This window comes from Delphinus delphis, chromosome 7 (genome assembly GCF_949987515.2).
Source record: "Delphinus delphis chromosome 7, mDelDel1.2, whole genome shotgun sequence".
Classification (NCBI taxonomy): Eukaryota; Metazoa; Chordata; class Mammalia; order Artiodactyla; family Delphinidae; genus Delphinus; species Delphinus delphis.
Genome location: NC_082689.1, coordinates 57,027,045 through 57,046,634, shown reverse-complemented (window position 1 = coordinate 57,046,634; position 19,590 = coordinate 57,027,045). Strand labels below are relative to the sequence as shown.

Here is a 19,590-nt window from a genome sequence, read left to right as displayed (position 1 = left end):
AATGGTAATAGGAACATACATATCAATAATTACCTTAAATGTGAATGGATCAAATGCTCCAACCAAAAGACACAGGCTTGCTGAAGGGACACAAAAACAAGACCCATATATATACTGTCTACAAGAGACCCACTTCAGACCTAGGGACACAAACAGACTGAAAGCGAGGAGATGGAAAAAGATATTCAATGCAAATGGAAATCAAAAGAAAGCTGTAGTAGCAATACTCATATCAGATAAAATAGACTTTAAGTAAAGAATGTTACAAGAGACAAGGAAGGACACTATGAAAGGGATCAATCCAAGAAGAAGATATAACAATTATAAATGTATATGCACCCAATATAGGAGCACCTCAATATATAAGGCAAATGCTAACAGCTCTAAAAGAGGAAATCGACAATAACACAATAATAGTGGGGGACTTTAACACCTTATTTACACCAAAGGAAAGATCATCCAGACAGAAAATTAATAAGGAAACACAAGCTTTAAATGACATAATAGACCAGATAGATTTAATTGATATTTATAGGACATTCCATCCAAAAACAGCAGATTACACTTTCTTCTCAAATGCACATGGAACATTCTCCAGGATAGATCACATCTTGGGTCACAAATCAAGCCTTGGTAAATTTAAGAAAATTGGAATTATATCAAGCATCTTTTCTGACCACAATGCTATGAGATTAGAAATCAATTAAAGGGGAAAAAACATAAAAAACACAGACACATGGAGGCTACACAATACGTTACTAAATAACCAAGAGATCACTGAAGAAATCAAAAAGAAAATCAAAAAATACCTAGAGACAAATGACAATGAAAACACGATGATCCAAAACCTATGGCATGCAGCAAAAGCAGTTCTAAGAGGGAAGGTTATAGCAATACAATGCTCCCTCAAGAAACAAGAAAAATCTCAAATAAACAATCTAACCTTACAACTAAAGTAACTAGAGTAAGAAGAACAAACAAAACCCACAGTTACTACAAGGAAAGAAATCATAAAGATCAGAGCAGAAATAAATGATATAGAAGCAAAGAAAACAACAGCAAAGATCAATAAAACTAAAAGCTCGTTCTTTGAGAAGATAAACAAAACTGATAAACCATTAGCCAGACTCATCAAGCAAAAGAGGGAGAGGACTCAAATCAATAAAATTAGAAATGAAAAAGGAGAAGTTACAACAGACACTGCAGAAATACAAAGCATCCTAAGAGACTACTATAAGCAATTCTGTGCCAATAAAATGGACAACTTGGAAGAAACTGACAAATTCTTAAAAAGGTATAACCTTCCAAGACTGAACCAGGAAGAAATAGAAAATATGAACAGACCAATCACAAGTAATGAAATTGAAACTGTGATATAAAATCTTCCAACAAACAAAAGTCCAGGACCAGATGGCTTCACAGGTGAATTCTATCAAACATTTAGAGAAGAGCTAACACCGATTCTTCTCAAACTCTTCCAAAAATTTTCAGAGGAAGGAACACTCCCAAACTCATTCTATGAGGCCACCATCACCCTGATACCAAAACCAGACAAAGATGTCACAAGGATAGAAAACTACAGGCCAATATCAACGATGAGCATAGATGCAAAAATCCTCAAACAAAATACTAGCAAACAGAATCCAATAGCACATTAAAAGGATCATACACCATGATCAACTGGGGTTTACCCAAGGAATGCAAGGATTCTTCAATATATGCAAATCAATCAATGTGATACACCATATTAACAAATTGAAGAAAAATCATATGATCATTGCAATAGATGCAGAAAAAGCTTTTGACAAAATTCAACACCCATTTATGATAAAAACTCTCCAGAAAGTGGGCACAGAGGGAACTTACCTCAACATAATAAAGGCCGTATACGACAAACCCACACCAAACATCATTCTCAATGGTGAAAAACTGAAAGCATTTCCTCTAAGATCAGGAACAAGACAAGGATGTCCACTCTTGCCACTATCATTCAACATAGTTTTGGAAGTCCTAGCTATGGAAATCAGAGAAGAAAAAGAAATAAAAGGAATACAAACTGGAAAAGAAGAAGTAAAAGTGTCACTGTTTGAAGATGACATGATACTATACCTAGAGAATCTCAAAGATGCCACCAGAAAACTCCTAGAGCTAATCAATGAATTTGGTAAAGTTGCAGGATACAAAGTTAATGCACAGAAATCTCTTGCATTCCTATATACTAATGATGGAAAATCTGAAAGAGAAATTAAGGAAACACCCCCATTTACCACTGCAACAAAAAGAATAAAATACCTAGAAATAAACCTACCTAGGGAGACAAAAGACCTGTATGCAGAAAACTATAAGACACTGATGAAAGAAATTAAAGATGATACCAACAGATGGAGAGATATACTATGTTTCTGGATTGGAAGAATCAATATTGTGAAAATGACTATACTCCTCAAAGCCATCTACATATTCAATGCAATCCCTATCAAATTACCAATGGCATTTTTTACAGAACAAGAACAAATCATCTTAAAATTTGTACGGAGACACAAAAGACCCCGAATAGCCAAAGCAGTCATGAGGGAAAAAAACGGAGCTGGAGGAATCAGACTCCCTGACTTCAGACTATACTACAAAGCTACAGTAATCAAGACAATATGGTACTGGCACAAAAACGGAAACACAGATCAATGGAACAAGATAGAAAGCCCAGAGATAAACCCCACACACATATGGTCACCTTATTTTTGATAAAGAAGGCAGGAATATACAATGGAGAAAAGACAAATCTCTTCAATAAGTGGTGCTGGGAAAACAGGACAGCTACATGTAAAAGAATGAAATTAGAACACTCCTTAACACCATACACAAAAATAAACTCAAAATGGATTAGAGACCTAAATATAAGACCAGAGACTATAAAACTCTTACAGGAAAACATAGGAAGAATACTCTATGACATAAATCACAGCAAGATCTTTTTTGATCCACCTCCTAGAGTAATGGAAATAAAAACAAAAATAAACAAATGGGACTTAATGAAACTTAAAAGTTTTTGCAAAGCAAAGGAAACTACAAAACAAGATGAAAAGACAACCTTCAGAATGGGAGAAAATATTTGCAAACAAATCAACAGACAAAGGATTAATCTTCAAAATATATAAACAGCTCATGCAGCTCAATATTACAAAAAACAAACAACCCAATAAAAAAATGGGCAAAAGACCAGATAGACATTTCTCCAAAGATGACATACAGATGGCCAAGTAGCACATGAAAAGCTGCTCAACATCACTAATTATTAGAGAAATGCAAATCAAAACTACAATGAGGTATCACCTCACACCAGTTAGAATGGGCATCATCAGAAAATCTACAAACAACAAATGCTGGAGAGGGTGTGGAGAAAAGGGAACCCTCTTGCACTGTTGGTGGGAATGTAAATCAATACAGCCACTATGGAGAACAGTACGGAGGTTCCTTAAAAAACTAAAAATAGAATTACCATATGACCCAGCAATCCCACTATTGGGCATATACCCAGAGAAAACCGTAACTCAAAAAGATACATGCACCCCAATGTTCACTGCAGCAGTATTTACAATAGCCAGGTCATGGAAGTACCTAAATGCCCACTGACAGACAAAGGGATAAAGAAGATGTGGTACATATATAGAATGGAGTATCAGCCATAAAAAGGAACGAAATTTGGTCATTTGTAGAGACGTGGATGGACCTAGAGACTGTTATACAGAGTGAAGTAAGTCAGAAAAAGAAAAACAAATATTGTATATTAACGTATATATGTGGAATCTAGCAAAATGGTACAGATGAACTGGTTTGCATGGCAGAAATAGAGACACAAATGTACAGAACAAATGTATGGACACCAAGAGAGGAAAGCCGGTGTGTGGGAGGGGGTGTGATTAATTGGGAGATTGGGATTGACATATACACAGTAATATGTATAAAACAGGTAACTAATAGAACCCGCTCTATTAAAAAATAAAATTCGAAGAAATAATACCATTTCTACACAAACTTGTCCATAAAATTAAAGATGAGAAAATACCTTCTCATAGTGAGGCCAGCATTACTCTGATAACAAAACCAGAAAAAAAAATTACAAGAAAAAACAAAACTACAGACCAATATCCCTAAGGAAAATTGATGTAAATATTTCTAACGAAATTTTAGCAAATTGAACCCAACAATATATATAAAATAATAAAACATCATGACCAAGTGAAATTTACCTCAGGAAAGCTAGTGGTTTAACATCTAAAAATCAATGTTAAAAAAACCAATAAGGGGGCTTCCCTGGTGGCGCAGTGGTTGGGAGTCCGCTTGCCGATGCAGGGCGCACGGGTTCGTGCTCCGGTCTGGGAGGATCCCGCGTGCCGTGGAGCGGCTGGGCCCACGGGCCATGGCTGCTGAGCCTGCGCGTCCGGAGCCTGTGCTCCGTGACGGGAGAGGCCACGGCAGTGAGAGGCCTGCATACAGCAAAAAACAAAACAAACAAACAAAAAAAAAACAATCAGGGACTTCCCTGGTGGAGCAGTGATTAAGAATCCACCTGCCAATGGAGGGGACACGGATTCGATCCCTGGTCTGGGAAGATCCCACATGCCGCAGAGCAACTAAGCCCATGTGCCACAACTACTGAGCCTGCACTCTAGAGCCTGCATGCCACAACTACTAAAGCCCCTGTGCCTAGAGCCTGTGCTCCGCAGCAAGAGAAACCACCACAATGAGAAGCCCATACACTGCAACGAAGAGTAGCCCTCGCTTGCCGCAACTAGAGAAAGCCCACGCACAGCAACAAAGACCCAACGCAGCCAAAAATAAATAAATAAATTTATTTTTAAAAAATCAATCAGTGTATTTCACCATATGAAATAGTGAATGTTAAAACAGTGATGTTAAAACAAAAAAACAAACTAAAACCCTACATGAGCATCTCAATAGATGCAGAAAAAGCATTTGACAAAATCCATCATCTTTTACTGATAAAAACCTTTGTAACTAGGATTGGAAGGGTACTTCCTCAATCTGACAAAGGGTATCTATTAAAAAAAAAAAAACCTATAGCTTACATCAGGCTGAATGAAGAAAAAGTAAATGCTCTCCTCCTAAGATCAGCAATAAGGCAAGGATGTCTGCTCTCACCACTTCTATTTAACACTGCACTAAAGGTTCTAGCTAGTATAATAAGGCAAGAAAAAGAAATGAAAGGAATCCAGATTTTAAAAGAAGAAGTAAAATTGTCCTTACTTACAATCTGACAGCCTATGTAGAAAATACTATGGAATCTATAAGAAAAAAAGCTATCAGAACTAACAAGTGAGTTTAGCAATATTACAGGATACAAGATCAATATACAAAAATCAACTCTATTTCTATATATGTTAGCAATGAACAATGGAAATAGTTAATAAAATATCATTTCAAATATGATAAAAACATGAAAAAATTAGATGTACGTTTAACCCCAAAAGGTGCAAAACCTATATACTGAACACTGCAAAACATTGTTGAGAGAAACTAGAGAAGATCTAAATAAATAGAGAGATACATTGTGTTCATGTAATAAATTAGCCAGTATCAGAGGAGATGAATGGAGAATGGGGAGTGGAGGAATAACCCAGAATTTAGTTAATGATTACATCATATAAAAACAGTAGCAACAAAAACAAAGATTGCACATTCAAACTTTATGAATTGTTAACTCCACAGTTTCTGAAAACTGAAACAGAACTGTGTGCAGGAGATACTCTGAACTGAGAGACTACACAGAAGGCACTGAGAAGAAAGTGAGAGAATAAAATAAATAAGATGTGATGTTTGCCTTTGTAAAACAAGGCCAGATAAGAGTAAGATAGGCAGCATGGAGGTTACGTGGAGACCTCGTAGAAGAGTTTGAAACAAAATGCGGTCTTGTTGGAATAAACCCTGCAATACATGCATAAAAGGTTTTCAAAATGGCTGTGACAAATACTTTAAAGCATTAAAAAATGGCTTTAGGGCAGTAACATGATATTAATATGTTAAAAGATAAGAAAGAGATTTGCTTTGTAAATAATCACAAATCTAAAGGTTGTTACCATCTTTAAAAAGGCAAATGATGTAGAATTATAGCTAGTAAATGAAATTTAGGTTCTAGAATAAGTTTTTAGTATTACAAATCAAGTACATTTTTCAGATTTCATCAGTTATTGGTATAGTCGTACTAACAACATTCAATCATTATCATCAAAACATTAACTTGAATGTAGACATTAAGTGTCATCCCTCATTACCAAATTTTCAACTTGAATAAACATGCCAAATTAGATTTTGAAAGCATTTAAGCCAACTTAACTTTTGCTGGAGTATTTTACTTCTACATGTTTAAAATGAAAATGTCCAGAAAGGAATCTGGATAAATAAAACAACAGATTTCATAAAACTATCTTAACTCCCTTGCATACTAATAACTTTTAAAATAACACATCTTTGTATTCATGCTGTTATGGGTAACAGTAATTAATAAAAACATCAAGAGCAATCATTGTAGGAATACTGGTCATTTTTACACAGCTTGGCAAATTATCAAGTACCTGCTGGTTATTAATTTCCAAACATATGGGAGCCCTGTGGTAATACACATTAAATTGATTCTCTTCCACAAATATGGCATAATGAAAATATGAATTATTAATCTTCGCTGTAAGAAATCACTTAACTCATTCATACTTTTGGCAATGTACAACTTAAATACAAAGTCTTTTACACAGAAACTAATTAAAAACTTCAGTAAAATATGTTATATTTACATGATCATGAAATGGTAGGCCATTGCTCCTGCTATAATCCTGTTCTTACATGTGCTAGTATATAATTTTTATTATTTTATATAAATTGCTAAACTTTAATTTCTTTAAAACTAGTTATACAAATGTATATAACTCATGCATTCTCACAAAAAATGTTCTTTCATTAAAGAACTAAGAGCTTTACTTTACAAATATGGGTATCTTGGATCAACTAGATAACTGAAAGATGAATAATTTTCAATCACTTTAATTTACTCAACTTCACAAAATATATGGCTGCCTTGAGTGACATCATTATATGTCAAGTTTAAAAGTATTTTTTCAATAACCAATAATTAAAAGTTATGTTTTGTATTCATTTCATTTGTAGCTAGCTTTCTTAATGTATTTATAAATTAATAGTTTTCTAGTTTTCTAAAATCTTATGCTGCTTTTTTTGAAGAAAAAGCAGGAAAAAAAGTCTACTGCATTAGTAACATTTAGATTGCTTATTGATTTTATTACATAAGTGCCCTGCATACCTGATATCAACTACTAACTAGCCTCAAAATCATTATAAATTATATGTAATTAGTCATGAAATATGAAAGTAATCTAAATTAAAATTAAATATTCTAAAATAAAATAAATAATTTACTATCATATTCAATAATCAGACATGGAAATCTACATAAACTAATGTGATCTGCTGATATAGTGGACTTCCATGTCCCAATCACACTCCAAAAGAAAGCTGCAGGGTAATATAATCTATTACACTCCAAAAATGGGGTCTTCCCCTAGAGATCTACAGCACTGAAAAATGAGAGTCCAAAGAAATGAAATACTAGTAAAGGGTAATAGTAGTAATTCTATTGAATTATTGTTATTAATTCAATAGAACTTTATGTTAAAGTATCTGTCAGAAGATACTAAGGTTCTATGGCTTAAAAAAAGAAAAATCTACCAAGCCCACATTAACATTAGTAGTATTATACACCACAACGCATGAATATTCTTCCTGAAATATGTTAAGTAATTGTCATATTTAAAAATATATATGAAGGGGCTAGCAAAAAGCACAAATATATTCCAAAAATGTTCTCTTCTATCGTCATTTTATATAAATCTGGGACCATTCTAAAGCTGAATATAAAAAGATATGCTATACTGTTGACTACAGAATACTACAAAGTTTTATTGCCATTTAAACAAAGAAGCCATAACAGTTAAATGAGCTCAAGAAATAGGTTTCAGTATCACAAGGTGCCAGCTGTAAAGAGTTATGTCTAATTGAATATGGAACTCCTGCTTAATCAGATAACTGCTCTGCTATTTCCAAATGAAATGCCATTTCCATACTGTCTGAAAATGGTCCGTTTTATTGGTAACCAGAGAAAACAATATAAACTGTAAATAACATTAAGTGCTCTGTTTACCCATTCCAGGCACTGAAGTAGCAGGGGATCCAAAACGTCTTGGTAACACATTTGACGATAGGGCTGGAATAACAGTTCTTTCTGGGGGTCCACCAGGGGCCGAAGTGTCCTTTGGTGGTCCAGGAGATACTGGAACTTTGCAGGGAGAGCCCTGGCTAGAGCCTGCTGGTGCTGGAGAAAGGTTTCTTTGAGCTGCAGGTCGCTGACGAATCTCTGAGAATAAGAATAAAAAGTATGTATTAGGTTCAACATCCAACATACCACCATTAGTCAATATCACAAATGACTTACATTTAATAATGTTTTGTGGCACTAGAAGGCATCTGTAGGGTCAAAACTACTTGTAATAAGAAATCTATAAAATGTGACACTGAAAGCTGGCTGTAGAGTACTCCACTTCTGAACCTACAATTCAACTACATGTATATATTTACACAACAAGCCTTGATCTAAGTCTACCTGCTGATATTATTTTTCAAAATAAATTCAAATAAAATAAAATCGTCACCCAGTTATGCATCATATCTTTTTACAATAATCCTTCCCAAGTTATGATAAAGAAAGTTTATCAGAATTAGTGAAAACACCAGTGAAAACTGTAGAATTGTTTTTTCAAGATAAAAAAATGGTAATGCTAAGAAATGAGTAAATAAGTATATTCTGTAATTATCAAGTATTTATGAGGTAATTAAAGTAGTCATAGAAATGCTGAAAAAGTATTCTTTACTATTAGGTACCAATAGCTTCCCATTCTCCTTTATACTATTGCTATCTTTTTGGGTAAACTTTTTTTGCCAATACAGTTTACAAAGGAAAACTTCCACTCTGCATAAACAATATATTATCATAAACAAATCTTATCTTTTTCTGCAAAAATTACAAGAAGTGGACAAATGTGCCAAATCCAGGCTGCTGACTCTTTCTGAAACACAATAATGCTGTTGTTTACATACTGTCTATGGCTACTTTAGAAGAGTTGCGTAGTTACAACAGAGACCATACGGCTCTCAAAGCCATTTACTATATTTACTATCCGGTGCTTTACAGAAAGTTTCATGATCCCCTGCCTACTCGATAACATAAAATTCAATTCTGTCATTCCCCATACCCACCAATATCTTACTTGAATGTCGATGGTAAGAGCTCAAATAAAGATGCACTTCTAGCTTTTTAATTCTACATATCACCTTAAATTATCACAAATCCTGAAACTGTAGGCTAAAATTAAAGAAGTTAAATTTTAATTGGCATGACTGGTAAAAAATGCATACCTCCAGAAGCAAAATAGTTTAGATTTGGACTCTATTTGACAGTTAAAGATTTTCATGAAAAGTTCATTGTAATCAAAAGTACAGCTTGAGCATCAGATTTCATTTTACTATAATCTAGTCTACTAGTTAAGAACCTGGGCCCTGCGGTCAAAAAGGTTTGGTTAGAATCCTGGCTGCAGCTACAAGACCACAGATGGGCTAATTTCACTAAGTCTCTGTCTCTTTATCTGTAAAATTAGGATAATAATATCCTAACTCAGAATTGTTATGAGAATTAAATAAGATAATATCTGTAAGTTGATAGTTCACATTTATTGAATACATATTTCAGATGACAGTGTTTTCATACAGCTAAAGTATTTCAAATCACCATTTATCTGTAATTAGTGGGACCAACTAATTTTCCATTGGTTCTTAATTTAATCTCTAACCTAGCCACTGCAACAATAAATTACAAGCATGTCATCATTATATAAATGGAACTGCCCTTATATTTGGCTATTTTCCTTACAGTTTATAGAAAACTTCAGATTTTACCTAGACTAAGTGTATCTTAATAACTCCTGCAAATTAGCTGGTCACTTAATTATCTTTGATTCACAAGGAACACCTTCAAAGATGGTTACACATAAGAAAAGCCACTAAATGCTGCAAAAGGTACTGAGATCAATGAAATCATATAAAGATCTGGTCACTGGAATTAATTTAAAAAAACAAGGCATCAAATATTGTAAATCATTTCTTTAGCAGATTTTTAGGTAGGTAAAACATAACTCAAAAATTACATTTTTCTTCCAGATAAATAAATGCTTAACATTTATTAGACTATCTTAAAAGTTACTATTATCCTTTCACTTCTTGAACAAAGACTTGAGACTGCATCCTCTGAGTGTGCATTCACCCAGTGAAAATTAACGAAGGCACTCTTTTTTTTAACATCACTCATATGCTACTGAAAGGTAAGGTCTATAACTAACTATTTAACAAAGAACACCATATCTAGCATTCCATAAAAGAGATGTGGCTTAATAATTTCTAAATCTAAAATTAGGCAGACAAAAAGGAAAACTGATACAGAAGAGTCAGGAAAGGGAGAAAAAGTTCAATGTTTACAAAAGAAAAGCAGGTAACAAAGAGTTACCATGACAATGGTTGAAAATAGCTAGCAATACAATACCAAATCTATATTTGGTAAAGTGTTATGGAATATTCTGGTAGTCTCAATTTAAAATATGTAAGATTTATCTACTTTTAGCTACATGGCACTTACAAATGCTTTGTATTATAATTCTCTTAAAAAGTTTCTAGTACTCAACAAAGTAGTCATATCGGTTATATTGAACATTTCCCACATTTAAATGTAAAATACCATCCCCCAAAAAGATTTAGCAAGCATTCTATGTCAGTCTGGTTAAGTATAAGGACTGTCCCATAAAGCCACCTCTTGGCCAGAGGATGTTTTAACATCCTTATCAATGATCAATCAACTATTCAATAAAAATCACACCAAGTATGAGGACATGTCTATAATTTTAAATTCAAAATGAAGCAGACTCAAAATGAGATTAAAAACTACTATTTTATGATAAACAAAAGGAAGAAAAAAAGTTTAAAATAATAAAATAAGATAGTTGTTAAAAGCATAGATTCTGAAATCAAACTGTCTTGATTTAAATTTTAGCTCCACCCTGTTTATTAGATGTGCATGCAGCCTTTTCCAAGTTGACATCTCTCAGTTCAGCTTCCTCACATAATGAGAATACTTACCTCCATGGTTGTTACAAAGAACAAGGGCCTCATCTGTCTTCTACTTACTTGACCCTTTGCAGAATATGACAATGGATATCATCCCTACTTACACTTCAGCTTTCTAGATGCCAGTTTAGTTCTGCTTTTAACTTTGATCATTTCTTCTTTTTCCTGGGCTCCTCTTTCTCCATCTACACTTAAATGTTAATGTTCTTATACAGGGGTCCCCAACCACAGGGTCGCAGACCAGTATCGGTCCACGGCCTGTTAGGAACCGGGCCGCACAGCAGGAGGTGAGTGGCGGGCGGGCGAGCGAGTGAAGCTTCATCTGCCGCTCCCCATCGCTTGCGTTACCGCCTGAACCATACCCCGACCCCCTATCCTACCCCGGTCTGTGGAAAAATTGTCTTCCATGAAACCTGTCCCTGGTGCCAAAAAGGTTGGGGAGAGCTGTTCTTATAGGTCCTCTTACTCTATTTTCTCTCCCTGGACAATTTCACTCGATCCCACGGTTTCAATAAATATCACCTATGCTTCCCAATGACTCCTAATCTGTATCTATAGCCTCAACTTTTTTCTAAGCTCCATTTGAAATAATTAACTACCTATAAACCATATCACCTGGATTTAACTCTCATTCAACAGATCCAAAAGCAAAGTCATTATCTTCAACACAAACCTACTACTCTGATTCTTATGTTCCTTATCTTGCTTATAACACTAACATCTAACCAGTTGCTCAAGCTAAAAATCTTTACTCCTCCTTCGACTCCACACTTTCCAAATCTAATAGCCATCAAGTCCTATCAATCTATTCTTAAATCTGAATAATCTCTTAAATCTCTTTCCTTTTCAACTTCTTTGCAATAAGCTATCTAGTGTAGGCCCTTGTCTCTTACCTATATTAGTTGGTATCCTAATTGATACCCATGTGTACAGCCTTGCTCTCTCCAATCCATTCTCCATGTTACAAAAAAGAAAAAACCAAAACCAAACAAACAAAAGCTGTTCTTTCTAAAATGCAAAGCCTCCAGTGGTTCCCATGTTGCATATAAGATAAAGTCTCAAACTCTGTAATGCTGCATACAAAATCCTTCATAATTATCCCTCCCTCACATAAACCCTACCCCCCTTTTTCAGGCATATGGCACTATTTGCAGTCCCTCAAGGTACCAAGGTCTCTTCTTGGTACCTTAGAGTAGACCTGAAGAGTCCTTTCCCACCATGTTCTCAAAGCAAATTGTTATTAAAACATATGCATTGTGATTCGTGACGACCTTCACCATGGTCCTTGGTATGTTAAGATTATTTACATATGCATAACTTTTTTAACCAAGAGCTAATAGACAGGAACTGCATCTTTATAGCCCCAGGATGTGGCAAGGTACTGGCACAGAGTATGAGCTTAATAAAGTCTATGAAACAAATTTATGTTCCTCCTGCACTTTAATAACGAACTTCCAACTGCCTATTACCCAACTTACGTGGTACAGTAGGCAGAATAAAGGCCTCCCAAACACATCCATGTCCTCATCCCCAGAAAATATAAATATGTTATGTTACATGCAAGAATAAGTAAGGCTGTACATGGAATAAGACTGTTAATCAACTGAATTTTTGTTGCCTGCTACATTGAGAATTTCAGCCTAATTTCAGGAGACCATACAAAAAAGCTATCTTCAAGCAGAAAATTTTCTAATAACATACACCACTTGCCAGCCTTTAGTTGAGTTTACTTTATTGTTGCTCTGCTCTTTAAAGAACTATTAAGCAAAATGTACTCTTAATTTATCGAAACATTTTTCTTCATCACCTTGATGACTTATTCCTACTCTAGTTTGTCTCCTACCTCTCTCAATTTTAAACAACCTGCACCTTGAAGTTCACCAAGGTCTCATTTGGTTAATCACTTTTTTACAACATTTAAACAAAATTTATGAATTCTTTAAAAAAGTTTCCTTTTATTTCTTTTGACAACACACTTATTAAGCAACCACTATGAGTAAAGCACTACTGAGTGGAATTCAGAGTTGCAATATAAAGGTGGCAAGCAAAGATAATACAAAATTATAACATACACTAATACAAGGTAAATGCCACAAAAAAAGGAAACAACAAAGTACCATGAAGGGTTCAGGAAGCGGGATATTAAAATCAGTGATGGGATGAAGAAAGGTTTCATGGTAATGTTGGCATTTAATATGAACACAGAAAAATGGATGGGGATAGAAATGCCTTTGTTACCTGTATTAAGGTATATGTGACAGTTTTAAAATAAGAGTCCACAATTATTTGAGTCACCTCCATTCAAATGGGAGAAGGAGAATGCCTATGTCCCCTCCGTTGAATCTGTAATACTGCTGTTTGACCAAGAGAATATAGGTGTGCCAGCTTTCAAAACTACTCTGTCTTTTGGGTGGCTTACTCTTAGAACCCAGCACCACATCAGAAGCAAGTCCAAGTGGCTCCATTAGAGAGGTCCATGTGGAAAGGAACCAGTGGCCAGCACCAATCTTTCAGTCATGTGAGTAAGCCATCCTGGTAGTAGATCCTCCATCCCCAATCAGGTAGCTCCAACCCATGTGGGGTAGAGATGAGATGTTTCTACCAAACTCTGCCAAAATTGTAAATTCATGAGCAAAACAAATGAATGCTGTTTTAAGCCACTAAGTTTTGGAGTGGTTTGTAATACAATAGATAACTACAACAGTATAGCTATAACACGTAAGAACACCCAAAAAAGTGCATTTGCTATTTTATGTTTTCGCAGATTTTCTTTATCAAATGTACATCCCCCAAAACAGCAAAGTATGAAGTATCATTCCATTTACTATCAAGAGCAAAAAAGATTCATGACTTCTACTTTAATCTTCCATATCTGCCATGGAACACAAGTGAGTAAACTCTAAAAACCTACTTAAATAAGAAGTTGTAATCCATTTGCTAGAACCATTAACTTTTTTTCAATACTTTTTGATTTCACACTTAGCTGTGGCAGGATATAACTGACTTTCCTTTTGTTAATTTCACTAGTACAAGATGCACTTGTACACTAAATCCCATCCTTTCTTGCCTCCTCATGGATGGTTCTCCATCAATTGTCCCCACTCTCTCCATCATCAATTATTCCATGTCTTCTAGGCCATTCCCAGTAGCACATAAACATGCACATGCTATCATTTCTTTCATACATCCTGCTCACTCATACACACAAAATGCTTCCCCCTCCAACTACCCATTTTCTCAATTCCCTTTACTCAAAAGAACTGCCTCTTCTCATTGTCTACCACTTCTCTACTCCCTTACTTTCTTAAATCTACTCTAAACAGGCTTTTACTCCATTCCTCTACCAAAACTATTCTTCTCAAGGTCACCAAGTTCTTCAACATTGCTAAAACCTATGGTCAATTTTCGTCCCTCAACTTACTTGGCAGCAGTATGTGTCACAGATGACCATGACCCAGAAACTTCAATTAGTGTCCAGGACACCACACACTCTTGGGATTTCCTATCTCACTGACCACTTCTTCTCACTTTCTTTTTCTGGTTCTTCTTCATTACTCCAAGTATCTTAATGTTAGAGTACCCTAGGGTGGCCTTGGTCCTTTTCTCTTCTTTCTCCACATTTACATCCTTGATAATCTCATCCGGTTTCATGGTTTTAGTAGATACCATCCAAATACTGATGACACCCAAATTTATATCTCCAATCCACATAATTCCTGTTTGCCAGACTCATATTCAACTACATCCTTAGAATCCCCACTTGGACATCTGTCTAATAGGCATCTCAAACATACATATCCAAAAATCAAACCCTGTTCTTCACCACCTCACCTGAAACCCCATCCAAAAAGTGCTCCTCTTGTAATTTCTACCATCTCAATAACTGGAAACTCTATCTTCCCAGTTATTCAGGCCAAAATCCTGAAGGTCACCTCTGAGTCCTCGGTCTCTGACCCAATATCCAATCCATCAGGAAATCTTTTAGGTTCCAACTTTAAAATATATGCAGAATCTTAAACCACCTCTTATGTTACTAAACAAAGGTTCAAGCCACCATCAGTGCTTTCCTAGATAACTGCAAGAGCTTCCTAAGTACTTCCCCTGCTTCCACCTTTGCTTCCTTTGCAGCCTCAACACAGTCACCTTCCTTTTAAAACATAATTTAAATCATGTCAATCCTCTGCTCAAAACAAAAAACAAAATTTTTTAAAAATTGAAAACTGAAGTTCTTACAGTGGTCTACATTCTACAAGACCCACATGATATGATCCTTTGCTACCTCTCTTACTGTCTCTCCTACTATTCTCCCCATTGTTCAATCCAGTCCAGCCATATTGGCCTCCACGCTATTTCTAGAGTAATCTGGGCATACTCTCTACTCAATCTCTGCACTTACTGATCCTTCTGTCTGGAATGTACTTCCCTCAGATATCTGCATGACTCATTCCCTCACCTCTTTCATGACTTTGATCAAAGGTCACCTTATCAATGTGGCCTTCCCTGACAACCCTACTTAACGCTTCAACCCACCCTCACTCAAGACAGTCCCTATACATCACCCTTTCTTCATTTTCCTCCATCTAACACTATACAGATAAACTGATAGATAAAATTGTCTACCCCCACAACATGCACAAAGGGAGATTTTTTTTTTGTCTCTTTTGTTTTACTACTATAACTTCAGGGCCTAAAACAATGCCTGACAGCACATACTCAATAAACATTTACTGGAAAAAACAAAAACAAATGAATAAATCAGAAATTAGTATATAGAAGTCAAATTTATTCCCATATACCAATTAAAACCTTAAAAAGGAGGTCCTCCCCAAGGACTGAGGAGTCCAATCCCCACACTGGGCTCCCCAGCCCAGGGGTCCTGCACCAAAATGAGCCCCCAAAATGTCTGACTTTCAAAACCAGCAGGGTTCACATTTTGGAGAGCCAGAGGGCTGTAGGAAACTGAGGCTGCTCTTAAAGAGTGCAGGCAAAAACTCAATCTGAATTCAAGCAGAAAGGCAGCAGTGTGAAAGGTGCCAGGGTCAGCCCTACTTGCCGATCTTAGAAAGCCTCCTGCTGGGACTCCCCTTGGGGACTCAGATGTTGGCAGTAGCCACTAATGTGATCTCATATTACCTAGATGACACCAGAACTGGCAGGCATGCTCTGGAATCCTCCCTCGAGCCTATTAGCACCAGGGGCCTGCCTCACCTACCAGTGTGCTCACATCAGTTGCCTGCCACCAGGCCTCACAGCCCGATGTGCTGGGGGGCCTGCACCGCCCACCAATGTATCCCCTGTAATAGCACAAAGCAGGTCCTCTCAGCCAGCTGGGCCCAGGGGCCAACCCGCATACCAGCAAACCCACGGCAGTTAGCCCCGCAACAAGAGAAAGGCGTACACAGCCCACACAGGTTACACCCCTGAAGCATCTGGCTCTGGTGCACAGAAGAGAGCATGTGCCTGGGCCCCACAGGACACCACCTACATAAGACCACTTCTCCAAGATCAGGAAATGTAACGGGTCTACCTAATACAAAGAAATAAACACAGAGAATTAGGCAAAGTGAGAAGACAGAAAAGTATGTTCCAAATGAAAGAACAAGACCAATCTCAGAAACTAAATGAAATGGAGATAAACAATCTATCTGATAAAGAGTTCAAGGTAATGATCATAAAGATGCTCATGAAACTCAGGAGAAGAATGGATGACCACAGTGCAAACTTCAGCAGAGTAAGAAAATACTTTAAAAAATCAGAGCTGAAGAATACAATAACTAAGATGAAAAACACACTAGAGGGAATCAATGGAAGATTAGATGATACAGAAGAATAGACTAGTGATCTGAAAGACAGAGTAGTGGAAATCACCCAAACTGAACAGAAAAAAGAAAAAGAACTCAGAAAAAAGAGAATAGTTTAAGGGACCTCTGGGACAACATCAAGCATACTAACATTCGCATTACATGAATTCCAGAAGGAAGAGAGAGAGAGAAAGGGGCAGAGAAGTTAGCTCAAGAAATAATAGCTGAAAACTTCCCCAATGTGAGGAAGGAAACAGACATCCAGGTCCTGGAAGCACAGACAGTCCCAAACAAGATGAACCCAAAGAGGTCCACATCAAGACACATTATACTTAAAACGTCAAAAGAGAAAGATAAGGAGAGAATCTTAAAAGCAGCAGAGAAAAACAACTAGTTATACATATGAGAGCCCCCATAAGACTATCAGCTGACTTTTCAGCAGAAACTTTGCAGGCCAAAAGGGAGCAGCACAATATATTTAAAGTACTGGAGAAAAAAAGAAACAACCAAGAATACTCTACCCATCAAGGTTATCATTCAGAATTGAAGGAGAGGTAGTTTTATACACAGCAAAAGCTAGAGGAGTTCATCACCACTAAACCGACCTTACGAGAAATGTTAAAGGGACTTCTCTAAGTGGAAAAGAAAAAGCCACAACTAAAAGTAAGAAAATTCTGAGGAAACAATCTCACCACTACAGACAAACATATAGTGAAAGTAGTGGATCAATCACTTATAAAGCTAGTAGAAATGATGAAAGGCAAAAGTAGTAAAATCATCTATATCTATGTAGTTAAGGGATACGCAAAATAAAAGGATGTAAATTCAAAACATAAAACATGATGGGGGGCTAAACATGTAGGGCTTTTAGAAAGTGTTTGAACTTAAAACAAGATCATCAACTTAAAACAGCTATATACACAGGTCATTATATATGAACCTCATAGTACCTAAAACAAAAACACACACACAAAACAAAGGAATCCAAACATAACATTAAAGATATTCATCAAATCATAAGGGAAGAAAGCAAGAGAAGAAGAAAGAAACAAAGAAGAACTACAAAAACAACCAGAAAACAATAAACAGAATGGAAATGAGTACATACCTATTAATAATTACTTTAAATGTAAATGGACAAAGTGCTCTAATCAAAAGACAATGGATGGCTGAATGGATCAAAAAATCAAGACCAGGACTTCCCTGGTGGTGCAGTGGTTAAGAATCCACCTGTCAATGCAGGGGACACAGGTTCAATCCCTGGTCCGGGAAGGTCCCACATGCCGCGGAGCAACTAAGCCCGTGCGCAACAACTACTGAGCCTGCGCTCCAGAGCCTGTGAGCCACAACTACTGGCCCATGCGCCACAACTACTGAAGCCCACGCGCCTAGAGCCTGTGCTCTGCAAGAAGAGAAGCCACTGTAATGAGAAGCCGATGCACCACAACGAAGAGTAGCCCCCACTCAACGCAACTAGAGAAAGCCTGCATGCAGCAACAAAGACCCAATGCAGTCAAAAAATAATTAATTAAAAAAAAGAATACTAGCAACCAAATTGAACAATACATTAGAAGGATCATAAACCATGACCAAGTGGGGTTTAAACCAAGGATGCAAGGATGGTTCAATATCCACAAATCAATTAATCTGACACACCATGTTAACAAGACGAAAGATAAAAATCCTGATTATCTCAATACATGTAGAAAAAGCATTTGACAAAACCCAACATCCATTTATGATAAAAACTCTCAACAAAGTGGGTATAGTGGGAACATACCTCAACATAATAAATTCCATATATGACAAACCCAGAGCTAAGACTCAATAGAGAAAGCTGAAAGCTTTGCCTCTAAGATCAGGAATAAGACAAAAATGCCCACTCTCATCACACTTATTCAACATGCATTGGAAGTCCTAGCCACAGCAAGCAGACAAGAAAAAGAAATAAAAAGCATCCAGGCTGCTGCTAGTGAACCTGTCCTCAAGGTGAGACACAGCCACCTCCCGCCTCTGCAGGAGACCACCCAACACTAGCAGGGTGTTATAGACTAGAAAAATCCTGGTTTAAAAATAAAGAGATTAGGAGAGGAAAGACAGCAGAAGCAAGAAGAATTACAATCCTGCAGCCTGTGGAACAAAAACCACATTCACAGAAAGATAGACAAGATGAAAAGGCAGAGGGCTATGTGCCAGATGAAGGAACAAGATAAAACTCCAAAAATACAACTAAATGAAGTGGAGATAGGCAACCTTCCAGAAAAAGAATTCAGAATAATGATAGTGAAGATGATCAAGGACCTCAGAAAAAGAATAGAGGCAGACTCAAAAGGTGCGAGAAATGTTTAACAAAGACCTAGAAGAATTAAAGAACAAACAGAGATTAACAATACAATAACTGAAATGAAAAATACACTAGAAGGAATCAATAGCAGAATAACTGAGGCAGAAGAACGGATAAATGACCTGCAAGACAGAATGGTGGAATTCACTGCTGCAGAACAGAATAAAGAAAAAAGAATGAAAAGAAATGAAGACA

The 19,590-nt window shown here is 36.4% G+C and overlaps 1 protein-coding gene across 3 annotated transcripts in view; it reads right to left on the bottom strand.

Annotated features, from left to right (window-relative positions):
* Positions 1-19,590, bottom strand: part of LNPK (lunapark, ER junction formation factor) — an 84,133-nt gene that overhangs the window by 18,624 nt on the left and 45,919 nt on the right. For all 3 annotated transcript variants that reach the window (XM_060016546.1, XM_060016547.1, XM_060016548.1), the window contains one exon: positions 8,225-8,437. In XM_060016546.1, the coding sequence (XP_059872529.1) occupies positions 8,225-8,437 (213 nt within the window). The remainder of the gene's footprint in view (positions 1-8,224; positions 8,438-19,590) is intronic.